The 22,498-nt window shown below is 35.0% G+C and overlaps 1 protein-coding gene across 1 annotated transcript in view; it reads left to right on the top strand.

Moving 5' to 3' along the window:
• Window positions 1-2,354: 2,354 nt before the first annotated feature.
• Window positions 2,355-22,498, top strand: part of rab2a (RAB2A, member RAS oncogene family) — a 40,858-nt gene continuing 20,714 nt past the window's right edge. Inside the window, exons 1-4 of the mRNA XM_028473270.1 lie at window positions 2,355-2,470; window positions 2,528-2,601; window positions 17,478-17,549; window positions 18,601-18,668. Of these exons, the coding sequence (XP_028329071.1) occupies window positions 2,355-2,470; window positions 2,528-2,601; window positions 17,478-17,549; window positions 18,601-18,668 (330 nt within the window). The remainder of the gene's footprint in view (window positions 2,471-2,527; window positions 2,602-17,477; window positions 17,550-18,600; window positions 18,669-22,498) is intronic.

The raw sequence follows: 22,498 nt of genomic DNA, 5'->3' as shown, positions 1-22,498 counted from the left end.
AGAAATGGTTTTATTTATTAATTAATTCAATTTAACTTTATTTGTATAATGCAATTTACAACAAAGTCATCTCAATGCACTTATCAAAATATAAAATTCATAATAAGAAAGAAAAAACCCAACAAGATCCACATGAACAAGCATTTAGTGACAGTGGGAAGAAACAAGTCCCTTTGAACAGGAAGAAATCACTGTTAGAACCAGGTTCAGAGGTGGCAGCCATCTGCGTGGACTGGTTGTGGTTAGTGGATAGAAGGACCAACAGAACAGGATAGAGAGATAGAACATCAGAGTGTCTCAGACTAGTTGAGCCGTGAACCACAGATCAGGAAGTGACATCATCAGCTTCAACACCTGAAACAGAGCAGAGAGAGAAGGACGAGGAGAAGACACTGACTGCAGAAAAACATGATACATTATTATCAAGTCAGCATGTTTTGGTCTTGGGCCTCACTCCCAGTGCCTAGTCAGCACTAATTATAAAGGTGATCAATCTTCCTGTTTATTGATAAGCTAACAGTGACTCTAAGGTCTGTAAATGTGACCGTTTACAGACAAGCCCACGTTCGCTCTGGTGGTTCGGATATGTTATGATTCAGTTTATTTACATTTCTGCTGCTTCTAGGTGCTCAAAAATACTTCATTTTTCCAATTCATTTTTTACATTAAATAACAATATTGTTTGGCAATATTTATTACCTAATTAGAATGATTGTGTTGGAATTCTTCATACATTTATTCAACTTTAATTCACTATTTATATTGGTGCATTAGTAGTACGCTGGAGACGACACTGCAGTCATTTAAAAACATTTTAGATACATGTTACAAGTCCAATAAGTAAACCCTTATATGACATTAATAGTTGAAGACAATGAGGGGCCAATACAGCAATTTTTTAAACTGGAATTGTGTCACAAAATATTTAACATTCCATTAATCAGAACTCAAGCAATATGGGATTTTTTTTTTGGGGCTGATGCTGATAAAAAGCTGATATCAGATGTATCTGCAGATAAACAATATATCGGTCAATAGCAGATGTATTGCCAAACTAAATAAATAAATAATGTTTATTTATGATGATGTTTTTTATATTTCATTTAAAACTTTATTATACACTGAACGTGAACACAAATTATTATATGATGAAGGCAAAGAAGAAAAACAATACTAAATTACAATATAAGGACTGAAAATTCAGAATCTCATGAAAATAAATTAATTGGTAATAGCTATAATCGGACTAATTAATCGGCAGCGCAGATTAATAGGTGGGTTCTAATATAGATTTATTTCTGTAAACCTAGTAAGATGGATGTAATACAATGTGTTAATTGTCTTAATAGAATAGAATAGGGCTAGGCAAAAAATCAATTCATCAAATTTGTAGAAAAAAACGATTTTTATTTTGCAAATTCAAGTTTTTTTAATTTTTTTTAATACTTTTTTTTAATCATTATTCCACCACAGTTTTATTTTAACTTTTTCGCGTTCCGTCCTTGTGGGTTACCGTAGCCCCCTCTTTGTTTACATGTGTTTACCCTTTGAGTAGCTATATGTGTGCCACAGGCATGTTTCATTTTTTATTCGCACTATGCTAAAATGCTAAGAAAAGAGTTTGTTTTTTTGGTTTTTTTTAATTCTAACGTTATATGTTATAGAATATGTAGCTATCTGATTTCTTAATCAGAAAATTTAAGCTACTGTGAAGTTGCTGTTGCACTTTTGCTTAAACCTGAGTTAAAGCTTGAAATTGTTGAATGACAGAACCTCATTTACTTTTTATTTTGGGATTGTTCTATGCATTTTAACTCTTGAGGACAATCACAGCAATAAAGTTGCACTTTTGACAATAAATCTGATATCTGCAGTCATTTTTAAGTGCATTGAAAAAAAAATTGAATCAAAACTAAAATTTTTCTTGAAAAATCTGAGATTTCTTAAAGGCAAAATCGCCCAGCCCTAGAATAAAATAGAATAAAATAGAATAGAATAGAATAGAATAAAATAAAATAGAATGCCTTTATTTAAACCCAGAAGGGAAATGCACGTGTTGCAGCAACACAATTTTATACAATAAAAAGTTCAGACAGTAAGAATTTAAATAAATACCAACCAAGGATAATAGTGGAAAAAGTAATAACTAAGAGACATAAATTAGAAGAAGAAACAACAAAACGCAACAAATGTGCAAATGACAATTGAAGGAATTTGTTTGAGGGTTCGCTAAGGTTGAAAAAGAACAATGGGTTTGAAATCGTTGAAATATCACTTAATTACCGAACTATGTTTTAGGTTTAAACAAAGTTAAAATCAGCAGTGAAAGTTATTTCAGACTTTCCGAGTGTCTCATGAACGCACCACTGTGTAGCGTGGCGAGGGCGGGGCCTGTGACGTCGAGCGGAGGCTCTGCCTGTTTATTGTTCTTTTCCGTGAACACAGACACAGAAAATCGGGCTAATAGGCTGTCAGCTGCTCCCTCACCACGCTCCACGACACTTTTACCAAGGTTGTAACAGTAAAGACAGCTGACCGCATTAAACAAGGGGCCATGGCGTACGCGTACCTCTTCAAATACATCATCATCGGGAGACACTGGTAAGCCGCAACGTAGCGCCTGCTGCCCTGTTAGCACTGTTAGCTTAGCGGTGCATTTCCGCAGTGTTGGATAGTCCAATGACGTGGTAAAAGCAAGGAAGCCAGAGGTGGGATGACAGCTCCCATTACCTCATGTTAAAACACCTGATCGCCCACTATAAACACACCATACTGTCCATGAAATACCCATTGTTGTCACGCCTACACACAGCTCTCATGTAGTGGACTACTGCAGTTGTTGACAGTGGTCAGTCTCCGTCGGGCCTTTTATCCGCTTACGGGTGGCTAACGGCTAACGCCGACTAGCTTCTGTTTAGCTTTAGCTGCACTGGGGAAAATACAGTCACGACAACAAATTAACGTCACATTAGAAGCTCGTACACGTTGCTTATAACTATACTTGTTTTTTTATGTATACTAGTTGCGCATTTTTGTCAACTTCATCAATGTAGTTTTGCTTCCTGTGAGAGAAGAAGGCCAAAAAGCTAACCCTTGTAGTTTACCCTGAAATGGCGTAGAGACGCTCTATTTTGTCGCCAAATCTTATCTTATAATGTAAGTTCATGGATTAATTATTTGTTTTACTGTATTTAGTTGTTCGTATTCACCTGTGGGTAAAACTAGTCATCTGTTACTGTCAGCTGGTTACTGGAATGATGAACCTGCCCAGGTTAGGTTGGAATGAGACAGACAGCAGGTGCACTGACATTATGTTTTACAGAACAGGACAGATAGATAGATAGTATCTCTTATTATTAGTGTTTAAACATCGTGCTGGATTTAGTAACGTTTAAAGCCACATATCAGGGGTTGTAACACCAGTGTTGTCACTGCTGACAGGGTTAATAAACATCCCTGTTTGGACAACTCTCAGGGTAAAGTGTGCAGTGTTTTATAGTGAGAAATATAACAAAACAGTATTCCTAACGTAGGGCTGGGCAATATATCAAGATTTTTGATATATCGAGATTTCTGTTTGGCATGATTTTGGGAAGTTTAATAGCATCCAATTGTGTGTTTATACACTAAAGAATAAAAAAAGTATGCAAACTCGTCTAAAAAAAAAGAAGGAATTTTTGTTAACTTGGATCGATTACATTTTAACATAAGTTATCAAATCTAATTGATTTAAGTTAACATAATTTATGTTAATCAAATGTAATATGTGAACATAACTTCAGTAAACATAAATTATAAGTGATTGAATGTACGGTAATTGATCTAGATAAACATAACTGATAAAGTAATCAAATCTAATAGTAAACATAACTTATAAGGTAATCGAATCTAATCGAGTCCATGTATTGGCCGGCTGATATATGGACTTTTTTCAAGATTGGCCATCGGCCGATTTTTATTTTATCTTATTTTTAATTTATTTAGCACTTAAGAGTAGCAATTAAAATAAAAAAGAAAAGAACATAAAAACATCTAATCGGATGTATGAATATACAACCAAAAAATAAAAGTAATAATAATAATAGCGTGTGCATGGGAGAGGTAGAAGCCAGTAGGCTTACAAACAAAAAGCCGATATTGACTACTTTGTGGTAGTGTGCTTTATTCTGTGGTGATCTGTTTGTCTTTTATACTTGAAGTCATGATGCTTGAACCAGCAATTTGCACTGAAACCACTTTTCAGGTTACTGTTTGATTATATATTTTAAAATATTTTGTGAACGTACTGACTAGATACTTTAAGTTAAGAAAGAAGCTTGAAATAGTTTAAACCGACTACTTGCACATTGTGTATTGTATATTGTTGTTGAGCTTTACTGCTACTTACCCGTCCTGTACTTTTTATTTTACTTAGTTGTGTACAGGTATATTTAAAATTTAATATTGGTGTATTTAATTAAATTTTTATTTATTTATTTATTTTTTGTTAAATTGGTATCTGCATTGACCTTTGCATATCCCATATCACTCGACCTCTAAATGAAAGTAAACGTAACTTATAAGTTCATTGAATTGAATAGTAATAATACTATATTGCCTTTTTTTTTATAGCTTATTTTGAATCAAAATACTTGCTGCTTTCACTACTTCTCAGAACAACATGACAAGCACAGTTAGATGGATTTCTGAGTGCGTCCTACACTCATAGACAAATGTATTAGTTTAGTGCTTTTCATACACAAGGCAATTTAATGTTTTAGTACAATAGAAATCATTTAACAGTTTGGAAATCAATACAACATTAAAATCAGCGGTTAAAATCTTTAAATCGGCAAAAACATGATTAAAGTCTCCCTCTCAGTCATACACAGTGGAGAAGAAAAAGAGTGCCTTTAACTTTTTTTTAACTACATCGCACTTTACACTACAGAACTCACTCACGCATGCTGTCCTTATAGGAAAAAAAGACAATAGTTTGTTAATAAATGTGCCCTGTGTGGCATTTTACATCTGCAAATTTAACACTGAATTGTCTTTCTGGTCAGACTTAGAGTTAAATAATCAAGATTTATATCATATATCGCTATTTTTAGAAAAAATATGGAGGTATGAGTTTTGGTCCATATCGCCCAGCCCTAGTACTGGTTTAACAATAGTGTTTGCATGTTATAGGTTTTATTTCATGTGCTTCTTAACCTGGGTCTGATCTCAGAAACACACTCAGTAAAATCCCAAAGAAAATGTCATGATAATCTAGTTTAAAAGATTAATTGATTATGTTAAATTATGAGTTTCATATACATTGAAATCAAAGTCGTTTAGATCAGCTGCAGCTTACGTCTGTGCGTCCAAATAAAATACACACCTTTGTTTTGAAAAAAGTCATATTTTATCTTTCCAATTAGGAAGAGTTCAGTAAATGCACGAATAAGGTTAAAAAAAGGCACAGTTTTGTTTCCTATTAACAGATATTCAGATTATATTAATGTACTAACTGCATGTTTACTATTGTGTAACAGGTTTGTGTTGTTGTTATCATGTAGTAAGGGTTGGACACCACTAACTCTGCCAAGGTCTCAGCTCTATTACATGATTGTGTACTCTAGAAATAGTTTCCTAGATGAGCCCCACATCTACAGCAACTATGTTATCTTTCCAATAAAGCAGTGAGCATGGATAATCATATATAATTAATTATGATTCAGAGGGATTACCAATCATTTATATGAAGATTTGGAATTTTTGTAATGGTGAATGAACAGCACAGCGTAATGCACACAGTTGTGATCTTAAGAATCGTCCTAAAATAGAAACAGTCCACAAAACATCTTTTACTTTTATAAAAATTTTACTTAATTATGTACTTTTTTTTTTTTTCATTTGTAAAATTCCCGAGCCTCTGTAAGAAAATATTTTCCCGCTGGGATTCTTCTCTCAGTGCTCAGATTTTTCTTAAACAAGTGTCGGATTAATAGAATTTGTTTTTCAGATCTAAGGTTGCAAAGAGGCGAAACATTTCTGAAAAACTTCTACGGGAACTTAAGCTCTGGAATTTTGAAAGACTATTAAAAATATGAAGTTTTCATGGAAATTGGCAGTGGTTTTAAATAACTGTATCATATTCAAACATAGATATTAACAGCCATGCAAAATAATACTGTTAAAAAAAAAGAAACATTTTTCGACTAAGGTTTGCAAAATTTGGGAATTTTCAAAGATGGAAACTTTCCATTGGAATAACAGGAACAAAATTAAGCTTGGCCCTCTGCAGGCATGTTAAATATGTTTTTAGCCTGATATAAAATATCAGCATCTGTTATTTAAAAGGTAATCCCATTTTTAGAATTCAGTTTTTAAGAAATATTAATCATTTTTTTCAGAAAATAATAGTTTTTAACTCCTGTGAGGAAACAAACATAAATACTAATAAATAAAAAACCATAACCAAACAAAAATGTATGTCAAAAATAAAGTAAGATAGAATTAAAAGGTAGATGTGTTATTCTGCCTGCTCCTTTTAATTATTTATGTCAATAAATATTTATGAGAACAGCATTAATATCACCCAATTGTAATTTCCCCTCAGGGATCACTGGTTTATGAATCTGATCAGGTTTATTGATTAAGTTTTGATCAACTTAATTTAAATTAACCTAATTTAACTTATCCTGATGACATCCTTCAGAATGTTAATCATTAAACAAAAATAAATGGACACAAGGATGCATCAGTTATTTCACTATAGGGGCCAGAAATATTTTACAGTATCAGAAGTTATCATTAATTTATGATGTTTCAGACCTCTACAATCGATGTTCTGTTGTTGTGGACGAGACCAACTTATCCACAGATCTCTGGAGCTCTGATGAGATGTTGATCAAACACTCTGAGCAGGTGAAGCTGATTAAAGCTGACTCATGTTTTCATGGAGCGCCGCTGCGTTACATGACAGAGTGTCACAGGCACAGCAAAGTTAAGCGGGCACTGATCGGCTCTGATTTTAGTAGTTAGTGATGATTTGTGTAGTTTTTTTGGCAGTTTAGACTATGTTTGGGGGTGTTTAGGTGGAGATTATGCAGCCAGGATGGGAGGGGAGCGGGCGAGTCACCTAATGAGCGCTCTCCAGAAAGACTTCCTTATCCTCATTGGTGACGGCGTTTCATGTCGATTCTGTCCATTCCTGCGTTCAACAGTAGATCCGTTTTTCATTGGATGATTCTGTGATCCCTTTCACGATTCCGTTAACGTGGATTTTATAGGGCCCTAAATAATAATGTATGGTTGTCACAAAATCCACGGCACACCGTTTGGGAACCGCTGTTATAGACGCACTTCCCATGTTACATGTTTATGTAGCAACTTATTTATGGGAGACTTACTGTAAATTGCTACATTGTGTTTTACTTTGATAGCATATTTATTGTTGACATTATGTGACCCATCAGTAACAAACATTTTGTGGCTTTGTAGTAAAAAGAAAACAACTTTCACTAATAGAAAATAAGTAATAATTTTCTTGAGGGAAATTAAAGTATTCACGCTACACAGATGCCAAAAGTCAGTTTAGTAAAAACAATTAAAAAGTACATTACATAAAATTAAAAGATTACATCTTTTAAAATGTAAACACTTTTTTTATTAATTTCTCTGATGTTTTACTTGAGATGTAAAAGCTTCTGTTTTTTAGGCTTGTCAATGTTTTTGTTTTTGTTTTAAAACTAAAGGAAACCTGAAACTCCTGACTTTTTATTAGATTGTGGCCAATATTATCAATGTATTCTCTCTGACTTTTACTTTGAAAAATCCTTCAGCGGATCAGATTAATACCTTAATGAGCCTGATTCAATGGTTTACACATTTCAATGGTCCCCCACCCACCCCCTTAAAAATGCAGGTAATGAAGGTAATTTGGAAATTGGAAAATTTAAATCTCATGTTTTAGATATGACAGTTTCAGACAAATTCCACTGCTAAAATAAAAATATTAGTTTCACACTTTTTGCCCCAAAACAGTTGTAAGTTATCATCAGTTTTATATCAGTTTTTAATACAATATATTGCATTTTTTAATGATGTCGCTCTTATTATTTACCTTATGTTCCAGTACCTGTTGCTCTGTTGTAGAACCGTCTTTCTTTTACCTACAATGACTCATGGACCACAGTCAGTGGTTAGTGGCTCTACAGAGGGGCGTGTCTGTGTCTGTCTGCCGTTATGCATCAAAGCAAATAATTGTACAGCCATGTGTTACAGAACGTGTGTGTGCGTGCGTACACCTGAGGCTTTTTGCAGAAAGCTCTATGTAAAGTCGAGTGCTTCACCACCTGCTCCACACGTTTCCTTCTCATCTGCACTCAAGCAATCATTTTCAATTAATATTTAGTGTTAGAGAGTCGTCTAGCAGGACTTGTTGCTTAGCAATTTAATTTCAATGCTATTTGCTTAGTGACAAAAGCAACACAGTCTTTTCCTCACAGTTAAAATGGGAAAAGGGAATTATAAGCTTCCACTTAGAACAGATGTGGAATTGGCGGCCTGGGGGCCTTGACGCTACGTGCAGCAAAAATACACAAAATGTTTCCAAATAACACACAGAATTACAGACAAATACAGAAAATTACTCAGAAGGCACCAAACATCAAAATATACAGAATGAGAGAAAATTATTCAAAACAACAACAAAAATATGTTATGTGACCCCCAAAAACACACCACAAAACAATGAAAATACACAAAAGAAAATAAATGACAGAAAAACACACAAAACACAATCAATGACAATACAGAAAAACTAAAGAAATAACATGAAAACACAAAATAACAGCAGAAACACACAAACCTTTTATTTGTTTTCGTGTTAATGCCTAATGTTCAGATTGGTCATTTTTCTAAATGCTGACATGAATATTGATAATGTGGCCCCCAGATCAGATGCAATCACATTTTTGTGGCCCCGCTGTGATAAAAGTTGCCCATGTCTGACTTAAAAGATTCTAATTGTAGATGTAAGAACTGCTATGCTGTGTAATAGTTTGATGTTGTGTCTAAAGTTGGTTAAATTGTAATTACTTTTGCATTGATAGTGGAAGGTTTTCTTCCTATCTGTAGCGTCCAGGCAAAGGTCATTCCGCTCTTGTCTTTTCTTCCTCGTTCCATCTTTTCGTCTCATCCAGCTGTTCTGTATTCATTCAGGCTGGTCCAGTTAAAGGTTAAGGGATGCTACGGCCTTTAATCAGGATACATGCTCCACAGGTCACCAGTCCAATACTGGGATAACAAACAGGGACAGGCAATCACAGCTGCATTCTAGCTAATGACAACTGATAAGGGTTCATGTTGATTAAGGACCTCAGCTTGCCCAAAATAAGTAACTATTGAGCAACAAGAAAATGTAATGCTATCTAATCCGTGTATCATTCGTTCATTCGTTTTTCATTGTGTAACAAAAACATGAAAAACAAAAAAAAAACACTCATTATTTGACATTGTTTACAAAACCAAAATGAAAAAACAAAAAAACGCCTTGTTTTCAAATCCAAGCTCTTTTACTTTGGTACAGAAAACGAAAAACAGAAAAACAAACATCTTTATTAATTTTCTCCATTACCGATTTGCCAAAGTACGTGACCCGGAAGTGTACTCTCATCCGACGCTAACGGCTATGCTAACGGCAGTTCGGCATGGACAAGATCGCTGCTTCCAGCTGTGCATCCAAAACGTGTCCTTTTTGCTTTAGCAGGTGTTGGAAACAGAACCTCCTCACGGACATTTAGGAGGATTTTGAGACTCCTAAGTGTTGCAAAGCTAAAGATATCACAGAATGTGTAACGCTTCACTCCGGGTCACGTACTTTGCAAATCGGTTATGGAGAAAACAAATAAAGGTGTTCGTTTTCAGTTTTTCCATTTTCTGTACCGAAGCAAAAGAGCTTGAATTTGAAAAACAAGGCGTTTTCCGTTTTTTTTCATTTTGGTTTTGTAAACAAATGTCAAATAATGAGTGTTTTTTTTTTGTTTTTCATGTTTTTGTTATGATACAGTTAATGAATCATTTCAGAAGAACTGTCGTTTGCCGGAGCCATTACAGTCACGTGCACGCATAGAGCCAATCACTGCACACCGTAGTCACGTGTGTGCACCACAGTAGCCATGTGCACGCGCAGACCGCGGGCACAGAGGAACTAAAAGGGCCAATGTAATGTTGGGTGGAGAGATAGATACTAAAGTAAAATAAAACAAAAACCTAAACAATATTTATACAAAAGTACACAAAAGGACAATAGAATGCACACAAAAAACATACAAAATGACTCGAGAAACACAAAAAATGACATCAAAAACCAACAAAGTAACTGTTAATATACACAAAAAGGCTACAAAAACACACAAAATGACTCCAAAAAAACATACATTACAGAAAAATACACCAAACGATAACAAATAGTATGAAAATAAGTCAAAAAAACACAAATCTAAATATTTATACAAAAAATACACAAAATGACTCCAGAATCACACTAAATTGGCAACAAAAAACAATTAAAAAAAATAAATAATAATTGTACAAAAAGACAACAGAAAGATACAAAAATACACATAATGACTCCAAAAAACATACATTACAGAAAAATACACCAAATGACAAAAATACAAAAATGAGTAAAAAAAAAAAACAAACATCATGTGCATGTCCCCATAGAATTAAACCAGGGAAATCTCACACGCTATATTTTACTTTACACCCACAAATATACCCTGTTATAACACTACAGAGTATGTACACCTCTTTGGGACATCCAACCTTCAAACGCATACTCATTTGCCATAATTGACAACTCTACTTAAAGCAGAACTAAGTAACTTGCGCTTAGTGCTTCCCCCTAAAAATCCTTTTTGGTTATGTCACTGTCGTAAAAACATCACACACTGTGTGATTGTTGCTGGGCTGTCACTGCATGGAGTTGCTCTGTTCCTCAGACAAGGTTCTCTCTGCCATTTTTGGTGCTGGCTCTGCCATGATATAAGTTTGAGAAAAGTGACAACCGTGTGCAGCCACGGGGCTGGTCATAATTCAATTCAACTTTATTTGTGTAGTGCAATTTACAACAAAGTCATCTCAATGCGCTTATCAAGCTAAGCTAACAGCAACTCCAAGGTCTATAAATGTGACCGTTCACAGACGAGGCCCATGTCTAGTGGTTAGGTTATGTTATGATTCAGTCCTGTTTATGCGGACTGTAAATCATAACCAGCTACATCAGAATTTGAATCTCTTCCCATTAATATGAATTTAACAGCGACTCCAAGGACTGTAAAATGCGACCGTTTACGGCCGAGACCATGTCCGCTCTAGCGGTTAACTTAATGCCTATTATACGGTACACCCTTCAGCATATAAGTAGGTTTTGAGTTTCGCCTTAAAGGTGGAGAGCCTCCCGTTCTGAGACTGGAAGCTGGTTCCAAAGGCGAGGGGCCTGATAGCAGAAACATCTTCCTCCTATTCTACTTCTAGACACGTTAGGACGATAGGGCACTAATAGGTCTCTAAGATAAACAGGAGCTTGATCATGCAGAGCTTTGTATGCTAACAGGAGGATTTTACACTGTATTCTAGATTTGACAGGAATATGAACTTCTACCATGTTTGAGAAGAGCCACTTTCTTTCCAATTTTTGCGATGCCAGTTTTAATAAACGTAATTCAGAATTATACCAGGGACATATCGTCTTTTTTTAAATGGAGCAACAGCATCCAGAGCTGTGTGCAGTGACAACATTGCACTGTTGACAAGATAATCTATTTTCTCTGTCGTTAGACATTGATAGCTACTCTCTGTTGCAATATCATATGGATCAGAGATAAGCAATGATGGAACTTAATCTTTAAATCTAGCTACAGATTTTTTAAGGCAGTGATCTACTATGGTGTACTCTTCTCTCAGAATTCAAGCAGGCTGATATTTTGAATTAAAAGGATAACAGGAAGTGATCTGAAAGAATAGGATTTTGAGGATATATTGCCAGGTGGTCAATATCTAAACCATATGATAGAACAAGGTCCAGGGCATGATTAAGATAATGAGTTGGTTTTTTACATTTTGTGTAAAGCCGATTGAATCTAATAGTGAGGTAAATAATTTATTTAGGCTGTCTTCATCAACATGAATGTTAAAGTCACTAACTATGATAGCTTTCAGTGCTCAGCACCAGATCAGTGAGAAAGTCAGAGAATTCAGCGAGAAACTCTGAATATGGACCAGGAGGACGGTAAACTATAACCAGTAAAGTGGGTTTTTCTATCTTGTTTTTGGGATAACAAATTTCAAGTGAGGCTTTTGAATGAATTTTGGTTAAGTGTGGTTTTGAGGTCACTGATAAGCTTGAGTGAAAAACTGCTGCCACTCCTCCTCCCTGACCACTCTCACTGGGAATATGGTGATTACCATAATTGGCAGGGCTGGCTTCATTAAGAGCAATAAAATCTTTTTTTGAGCCAAGTCTCCGTGAGGCATAATACACCTAATTGATGGTCAGTTATCAGATCACTCACTAAGACGGATTTAGACGTTCTTTTTACTTAACAGTGGTTTTGGTCTTAGAACACTGACCTTAACTGAGGAAAGTCATGCCTGCAGTTCTTTAGATGTTGTTGTGGGGTCTTTTGTCACCTCTTGGATGAGTTGTCACTGCGTTCTCGGGGTAATTATGGTCCACACTTTTTCACACAGTTTTTTTAACATGTTAAAAAGGGAGCAAACACTTTTTCACACCACTGTATGCATGTTTATATATAACATGTTTTTTTGTGCTGCACCTGGTTCATTTTCACATGTGGCCCAAGGTCTTATTTTGTGCGGCCTACAAAATTGCTCCCAAAACACACAATGTTACAGAAAAAATACACAAAAGAACAATTATTCTCTCTTTCTGTTTCCATTTTGAAGTTGTAAACTAAGTGTCTTTGAGTATTTTAAAAAGCATTAAATAAATTAAAGATATTATTATTATTGCAAATACAAATATGACAACAAAAATAGACTAAATAACACCAAAAGCACACAGGACGACTACAAAAATAACAAATGACAACAAAAAAAATACAAAAAATGACTATTCAACACAAAACAACAAATACACAAAATAACTCCAAAAACACACAAAATTAGGACAAAAACACAAACAATTACACCAAGAACACACAGGAGGACTACAAAAAATATCAGAAACATATAACAAACGACGACAAAAAATAGAAATAGATGACTAATCATACACAAAACCACAGAAATGCACAAAATTACACAGGAAAAAGAGAAAATTATACAAAATGAGAACAGAAAAACCAAAACAACAATGAAAACAAAGAATATAAACAAAAGATATGTAGAAAAATGAAAGCAAAATGTACACAATCATAACAAAACCTTTTGTTGTTTACTGTCTTGCTGCTCAGAATGGTCATTATTCTAAATGCTGACATGAATGTTGATATTGTGGCCCTTGGATCAGATACCATCACATTTTTTTGGCCCTCACTGTGATAAACGTTGCACATTTCTGCTGTATAATATTTCTTCTGTTTTGAATTTTTTTAATGAATATCTGCAGCCACAATTTCTACAGATCTCGTTGTCACGATATAAGTCTAATAGGGAAGTTATATCTACAGGTTATGTAAGTTGTAACTTTTAGCTGAGCTCTAAGTTGGAATGTGCTTTGATCATGTGACCAGCTTTAACTGTTGCTGTAAACTTTGTGCTTCATTGAAAATGTGTTGTCCTGAAAAAAAATCTACCTGTATTTAAATTGCAGATTTCAGTGAAGTATAGACAGTAAACGAGCACTGTTGTTAATTTTGACATCAGGTTATAATTTAGTTTAAGTCTTTGTGATATTTAAGTCATCAAAGTGCATTTTAGTTTTGTTTTAATGGACTAAACTCTCAATTAATTTGGTCGACTTAATACTATCGAGAATTTATCTGACCAAAACTATTATTTACTGGATATTGGTAATGTATGTGGTAACTTCCCACACAGGAAGTACTTCTGATTACTAGCTCATTTAACCAAATTTAAATACTTTTTTAGAAAACATTAATTCAGATGGATTTTAGTCTCCAAGAGCATTTATATTTTGCATTTTTTTATTTATTTTGTCAAAAATGTCATGCTTTTTGTTTTTATTCATAGCCAGTTGTCCTTTATTTGTATTTGTAGTTATTTTTGTCAAGTAAAAAATGTCAGACAGTCATTGACCCACCCTACTAGGATTTACATATTTATTTTCATTAGTCATGGTTAAAAAAATAGTGTTTTTTTTTTTGTGTAAATTTATTTTACGAGTCATTATTTGAGTATTTGCTTCCATATTGAGTGATTCTGTAAATACTGTACATAATCTGTTTAGCTAATCCACAGACGCTGACTGAGAAAATAGCCTTTTGTGATTTTATAGACTTGGAGTGAAGAAAACACTGGTAGAAACTACAGCAGGGTACTACTTCCTGTCTGAAGCATTTTCCGGTTACAAACTTCCTGTGTCTAATGTCAGACTGTCAGCAGGAAAGTGTCTCTCTGGCCTGTTAAACATCTGAAATGTTAATATGTAATCAACGTTTATTCTAACCACTATACAGATGCACTGGACACTTTATCTATTGATTTAAATCAAACTAGACTGGATGATTTGTTGCCATGACAACCAGCCTGAAACTGGATCTTTATTTTTTTTTGTTTTTTTGTTGTGACCTTCATCTCTCTTTCTCCTGATGCATCAGAAACGCTTAATGCTGTACAGTAGACATGAGCAAATGGTGGTCTGTTGGCCAGATCTGGGCTCTTGGTCTAATTTTGTTTGGCCCCCAAAGAAAAATGCAGGAAAGGACGACCAAAATACACAAAATTAATCTACAAACGCACACAATCAATGATGATGAAATACCTGAAGAATAACAAAACTATACAAAACCACAAAAAGTGATCAAATAATTTACAAAATAACAAAACTTGACAAAATGAATCTAAAATACACAGAAAAAATACTAAAACACAATGTGAAGGAGTAATGCACAAACTGATGACAAAATGACAACAAAAATACGTAAAATTATTCCAAAAACACACGACGATGATAAAATACACAAAAATAACAGAAAGTGCAAAGAACCACAACAAAACACTAATTATTCCAAAAATACACAAAACAAAAACACAAAATGATAAAATAATTTACAAAATGACAGCAAAATTAATCAAAAAATACACAAAAAAAACCCCATACAGAGAATAATACACAAAACAATGACAAAATAATAACAAAAATACACACAACTCTTTGTTCACTCCTGTGTTAATGCTCAGAATGGTCATTATTCTAAATGCTGACATGAATGATGATAACGTGAGTCGTTGTGGTCTCCTGCTGTGATATAGTGGCCCCTCCCTGGTCCCTGGTGTAGAGTTTCTTGTGTTAGAGTTTCACATAGATCTGTTGATCTGTGCTGATGTTTGCTAAACTATAGTCATTTAATAATTCCACCTGTCTGTCACTAATCCAGTTCGTTTGCTCACGTTTTGTTTTCTATCTGTCTCCTGTGTAATATTACCTCTGCATTATTGAGCGTGCCATTGGCAGGTGTATTTCACTGCTCTCTATTATTCACGATTAATGACACTTCATTTTCACTGATTGGCACTTTAAAAAATCCTGCTTGTATTTCTATTTTCTTTGCATGATGACTCGAGATGTCGCCTTTAAGGCCTCTTCCTATAGAAAATCCCTTCATTCCTCCTCCTCCTCCTCATCAGACATCTCGTCACACAGTCCTTGCCTAGCAACGCCACTGCCTAGCGATGGTGACCCTTGGAAACCACGGAGGCGGAAGGAAGACCTTAGCCTAATCTGTCACCTCCTCCACTCACTGCTACTGTTTTTCATCTCCACCGCATCTGCTTTTGTTCTCCTCCCTCCCTCATACAACCCCCCCCACTCCTCCTCCTCTGTGCATTGATTTAAAAAAAAAACATAGGCACATAAAGATACTTAAATAAATAACCGTTTCTTCCACCACAAACTACCATAATAACACTTATTTATATGTGCGTGATCCCACAAAATGATTAGAAATTAATGCTCATGAGCCAAAAATGACGCACATTTAAACCTCCATTCTAATACAGATGTTAAAGACTCTACACTACACCACATGTGTCAAACTCAAGGCCCGGGGCCAAATCCGCCCTTTGGAGCATCCAATTTGGCCCCCAGAAGAAAGAAAAAACGTCAATCATTGTGTAAATGAAACTCTACAATATTTACAGGGGCAGTTTTATTATTTTTTATTATTGTATTTATTATTATTTTATATTTGAACTATTTGCTCATCAGGGGCAGTTTTATATTATTAATATATTTTTACTGTTATATTTATTATTTTTTATATTTGCACAATTTTTCAAATCAAATATTTTTGAGTTTTAGTAAAACATTCCAGATTTAAGAACAGAGGAGGTGGTAATCGTGTATAAAATACAGGCTTGTTTAGTGATTCTCATATAAATTTAAATGGTTTAATGTGTTTACAGTTACATTATAGATCATGTGTGTCAAACTCAAGGCCCAGGGGCCAAATGCGGCCATTTGAGTCATCCATTTTGGCCCACAGGAGAAAGCAAAAATGACAGAAAAAAGGCATAAATCATTGTGTAAATGAAACTCAACATAATTTGCGGGGGGAGTTTATTATCTTATTATATTTATTATTTTTATAGTTTGCACACTCAGTTTTCCCAGTGCTAATACTCTTACAATATCCTTTTATTTTCCCTCACATTTTTGCATAATATTTCCCTTAATTAACTAGAAATTAGTCACAAAATCAAGGAACTTATGAGGACGTCATTGGACTAATATCTGTCACTTATTACTTAGATATTGTCTGTTTCTTACATATTTGTATATTATGTGTTCCTAGAAGTGCAAACTAAGGCACAATAATGTTGAAATGACTTGTTTTCCGGCATAAAACGCTTTTCACACAATTGCAAAGCATCAAAAACAATGCACTTGGTGGTTTTTTTATGCTGATCTGGTATAAATGCATTTAATGTGATTTTAGAAGTGAAGTCATGTTTAGAGTTTCATTAGCAGATTCATTTGTGCCCTTTTGGAAAATGGTGGCATCACACATTGGAAGCAGCCAGCTGGTCTGTTAACTCACTAACAGTTTGTAAAGTGGGAACATCAGATGAGCTCAGCTGCTTAAATCATCCTCGAGCCTCCTGCTATGTTCATAATCATGAGAAAGCCTGTAGTAATAGACATTTCTGACTAATATGCTAAACAATCTCTTAAAAAAAGTCAGCATTTTATGGGAGTTTCTAACCTGTAAACAACAAAACATGTTTGCATTGATAATCACGTCTTTGTATGTATAAAAAAAACCCTGAAATCTTGTTTGCATTTTGTTGTGTTTCAGGTGTAGGAAAGTCATGTCTCTTACTACAGTTCACAGACAAGAGGTTTCAGCCTGTTCATGACCTCACCATCGGTAAGAAATTCATGTTGTCATCATTAGAACTGGAACTGTTGTGATGCAGCCGCTGTCATGTTTTCCCCCTTTATTTTTTTATTTTAATTATTAATGTATTTATATATTATATATATTTTCTGTATATTTACTTTTATTTATTTATTTATTATTAATGTTTTATTTATTTATTTATTCATTTTTTCTAATGATCGCAAACTACTACACTTATTACTTATTTCATTGTTTTACTCCCTTGTTTTTATTTATTTCTGTATATATATTTTTCCTTTTAGTTATTATTGATGTTTATTGTTTATTTATTCAACTGTTTTGCTTTTTCTATTAATAGCAAACTACTGCAATTATTACTCATTTATTGTTCATTCCTTATTTTTCTTATTTCTATTATTAATAATATTTCTGTATATATATATATATATATATATAATTTTCCTTTTATTATTTATTCATTCATCATTTTCTATTAATAACAAACTACCACTATTATTACTTATTACTTGTTTTATTTTTCTTTCTTTTTTCCCTTATTTCTCCTATCACACACACACACACACACACACGCATGCGCACAAAAACACCCAACATACTGTGTATTGTAATGTGTAGAATTTGTAAATATTGTTCACAGTGACCTCAGTGTAATTCCAGCAAGTTCATTTTGTCTTCATTTTTGAAATATTATCTTATGATTTCATTTATTCAGACAAACTTTAACAAGTTTACTTTGATCTCCTGCCATGTTCGACTGCCAACTGTCAGTGTTCCTCAAAGGCATCTGCTGATTGCCAGAAACTAGAAGTACACATCAAAGCGATCAGCAGACGCCTCTGAGGAAGACTGAAGCGAAGTCAATAAATACGAATCATGACAAATAGAAAGAAGAATCGGTGTGAAAAACTGTATTGTTTATTTTAACATAAGCAGAGATTAGATAATGTTTTTCTCTGTCTATATTGGGATAATATTTTTCTTTACTGTTCAGAATTTTTTTCATATTTAATGTATCAGAATCAGAACATAATCGTGTAACCTGTGATTGTATTTCCAGGTGTGGAGTTTGGAGCACGGATGATCACTATAGATGGCAAACAAATCAAATTGCAGATCTGGGATAACGGTTAATACACCTTTTTCTTTATGTGCTTCATCCGTGTACCTTTCATTCTTTGGTTATTTCATTTCAAAACCAAATTAAGAAATAGAACTTTTTATTCATTTTAAACTTAATTTGTGTGTCGACGTTTTGTTAGAGTTATTGATGCTGCAAATCCGAATCTGTGACTATCTGCCACCTTTACTGAGCAGTGTTACGGTCCAAATAGTATCCAGATAAACTGGTGACTGGGCGGAGTTTTGCTCCCGGTCCGGACATAAAAAGAAGCAACGCATAAGTCACATTACTGGTGAATTGAAATGAAATCAAAACCAAAAAATGGATGATACTTAAAACATGCTCATCATACAGTATGTGGATCCAGAGGTAGTGTAATGATTCTACTGGTGCTCCTTGTTTCTTGTGATCAACTTCCGTCTGTGTTGACAGCTGCCGTTAGTTGCTCACGGTTTTATGGTATTATCATTTGCAAAATAAATATATTTACTGCCCTTAAAAAAGCTGTAGATGTTTTTGCAAAATTGTCAAATGGTAGAAGTTTTAACATCTATTGATCCTCACACCAGCTTCACAGTTGACCAGTCAGTCACCAGTTTATCTGGATACTATTTGGACCATAACACCATAAAAGAAAAAATAAATGTGAGCAGCTTTTTCCGAGCTAAAACATCCACAGACCTGAATGAAAACATGAGCAGGACCAGAAAACTGATTATAACACTGAAATGCTTAACAGTCCTATTGTGTGAGGAGACCTGGTCCAGGACCTGGGGAGGAAAACCAGGTGTAGTGGACTTCAGTTCTCACTGTATGTCCCCGTAAAATATCCCAAATAACACCACAAACAGAACAAGTTAAAAAAAACAACAACAAAAAAAAACACTTCTTTTCTGATTTTGGTTTTTTCTGTATTTTTGTTTTTGGTTTTAAATCAGTAGTAAACAAAATAACCACGTTTAGTTGTTTATTTTGATTTGTCTTTTTAAACGGAATAACCAAAAAACGAAGGGTACATGGATTGTGCTTGTTTTTTTGTTTTTGTTTTTTATTTATATATATATCTATTTTTTTTACATACATTACATATATATTTTACAACAGTATCTCTGTGTTCTCTAACTTTTCAACTCACTATTTGGTCAAAAATACTGTACATTGAGTTTTTATTGAAACCACACAATCTAATTTGAAGATCAAATTCAATTAAAAATTAATTAAAAACAATAATATGGCCTGCAATGTCTTGCTTTATTATATAAGGATGATTTAGATAATTCTAAAACTATAAAGCATGATGAAGTTTGGATTGTTCCACTGACCTCTGTGTTTACAACGTTCTTCAAATCTGGTGTTTTGCTGTTTGCAGCAGCTGCTTTCATACTGAGAAACGGCTTCTTGCAGAGCTTTCAGAAATGTATTTAGAGCTCAGAGACGACACTTGATCACTGGAATTCGCTGCAGCGTGTAATTTTGGAGGGAACTGTGCGTCCCATGGTTGTGTGTGATGCACTCTGAGTGATTTTCTCATCAGATGAATGTCAGAAAAGCTTAAAAGCAGAACCACAGGACTGACAGCCTCATATTTAGATAATACAAGTAAAAATTCAGTGTCTGCCTTCTTTAGTCTTTTATGAATTAGTTTTGAACACTAAGATAAAACAGAGAAAAATGATTCTTCAGCCTACGTCGTACTTGGATTTGATCGACCATTGTGTCACATTTTGCTCTTTATATAATAACACAAACCTAAACAGTAACTAAACACCAAGGTTGTTACTGACATGCATCTAGGCTGGAAATACATTTTTTTTTTTTTAAAAAAAAAAAAAAAAGCCGTAATTATGGCCGTGGCTCCTGAAGCAGTTAAGACACACCCACACCCATAGAAATCTATGCTAAGCTAACTAGCTACTCTATGCTCACTATACCTCTCTGTTCACAATTCTGTCAATCCAAACCTACTCGCCTCAGATTATGGAGTCCACAGGTGCTAGTTTTTATAAAAGGGGGGCGGAACTAACAGTGCTGTTCGGTAATGTTGCTTTCGATTGCACTCAGAACCCGGAAAGGTCTGAGTCGTCAATTTCAACCTCTGAGCTAAATGCGTTTCATTCGGTAAGCTCAGAAAACATGACCGGTCGGCTGATGTTTGTTTTTATGTTTTTTCGAGGTCGTAGGTTGTTTCTCGCTCTTTGCACGCTGGAGGCTAGATCCATTCCGCACACATCTACCATCTACAAACAGATGTCATTTCTACATGTTACTAATATGTGAGTGCATAGCCCTCAGCGCTCGCGCTCTGGACGGATCCTTCATTTCCCCGCCTCACACCCCTCTCGCTCCAGAGCTAAAAACATGTCGAATCGGCTGCCCGATTGGAACAAACAACAACAAAAGACACAAAATGACACCAAAAACCCACACACTAAGAGAGAATAATGCTTACTATTACCAGCAACACACAAAATGACAACAAAGACACTAAATGAGAGAAAAACACACAGGATTTCTGCAAAATACACAAAAATACCTGAGAAACACAAAGACACACACACTAAGAGAAAAAGAATTTAAATAATACCAACAATGCACAAAAAACGTAACCAAGAACACACAAAATAAGAGAAAAATATACTGAATAATAAAAAGAACAGACAAACATGTCACCAAAAATACACAAAATGATAAAAGAAATGATCTTGATTAGAACATGAACTAAAAATACACGGCTCAGTAAATGATGAAAAATATTGAAATAAATCTATTCAGGAAGTACTAAATACTGTTTCATTTCACATTTATAAAATAAGATTCCTTAAAATGTGTGTTTTCACTCATTAATTCCATCATTATGATCTAAAATATTGTAGTCGGACATAAAGGGGGGTACTTGGATTCAAAAGTAAGAGAAAGGGGGTCCTTTGAGTAGAGGTTTTAGAACCACTGTTCTATAGGACTGAGTAAACAGTTCAGGATTTGTCCAGCAGGTGGAGCCAGAGTTCTATTAAATAAACCCAAAAGGCCCAGATTCTGTTAATTTACCAGATGTTGTTGTCGTTACTCTCAGCATCGTTCCCTGTGTCCATCCCTCGTCTGATTGGATAAAAAGCTCCTATAACTGGTTAAAGCTCAACTATGGCCCATCAGCAGGAGGACAAAGTGTGTGTGTGTGTGTGTGTGTGTGTGTGCGTGTGCGTGTGCGTGTGCGTGCGCGTGTGTGTGTGTGGCCCGTGGGCCAGATGGCAGGCAGACACGGTGTTCCCTCCCTCACCCTTATTTATCATTTATTCACTAATAGCATTAGCGTTAGCTTGGTTGACCGCTCCCTCTCTGCACACACCGCTCTGACTGCTTTTGTGCTCAGGTTGAACCTGTTGTTCAGTTCGTTGATGATCGGACATAAAAATATTATGAAACGGACTCGCGTTGGCTACCGTAACTAATCAGTGATATGACTCAGCAGCCAGGAGCCATCAGCCCTGGTTCCTGGTTCCTGGTTCCTGGGCTGGTGGTGACTAACTGACAGGCTGTTGCTCGGAGTTGCCGAGTGATTCACGCGTTGCTGTGTCTGACTCGCTGTCTGCTTTCTCAGATGAGGTCAGAGAAGTGCCGAGCTCGCAGCTGCAAGGATAAAGTAGCTTTTTGTTTTCTACTGCAGGCCCAGACGAACACAGACAACATTGTTACTGTACATTGAACAGAGACCATTCGGGGGGTGAATAGACGACGCAGGAAGGGGAAGAAGGGGAAAAACCTGCAATAGAAAGATGATTTTTATAGAGAAAGAATGAAGTGAGTGATGGAAGAAAGACACATTAAAGGTGCAACAATG

This window comes from Gouania willdenowi, chromosome 17, assembly GCF_900634775.1.
Source record: "Gouania willdenowi chromosome 17, fGouWil2.1, whole genome shotgun sequence".
Taxonomy (NCBI): domain Eukaryota; kingdom Metazoa; phylum Chordata; class Actinopteri; order Blenniiformes; family Gobiesocidae; genus Gouania; species Gouania willdenowi.
The sequence above is the reverse complement of the archived record's forward strand: the minus strand, read 5'-3'. Positions and strand labels throughout refer to the sequence as shown.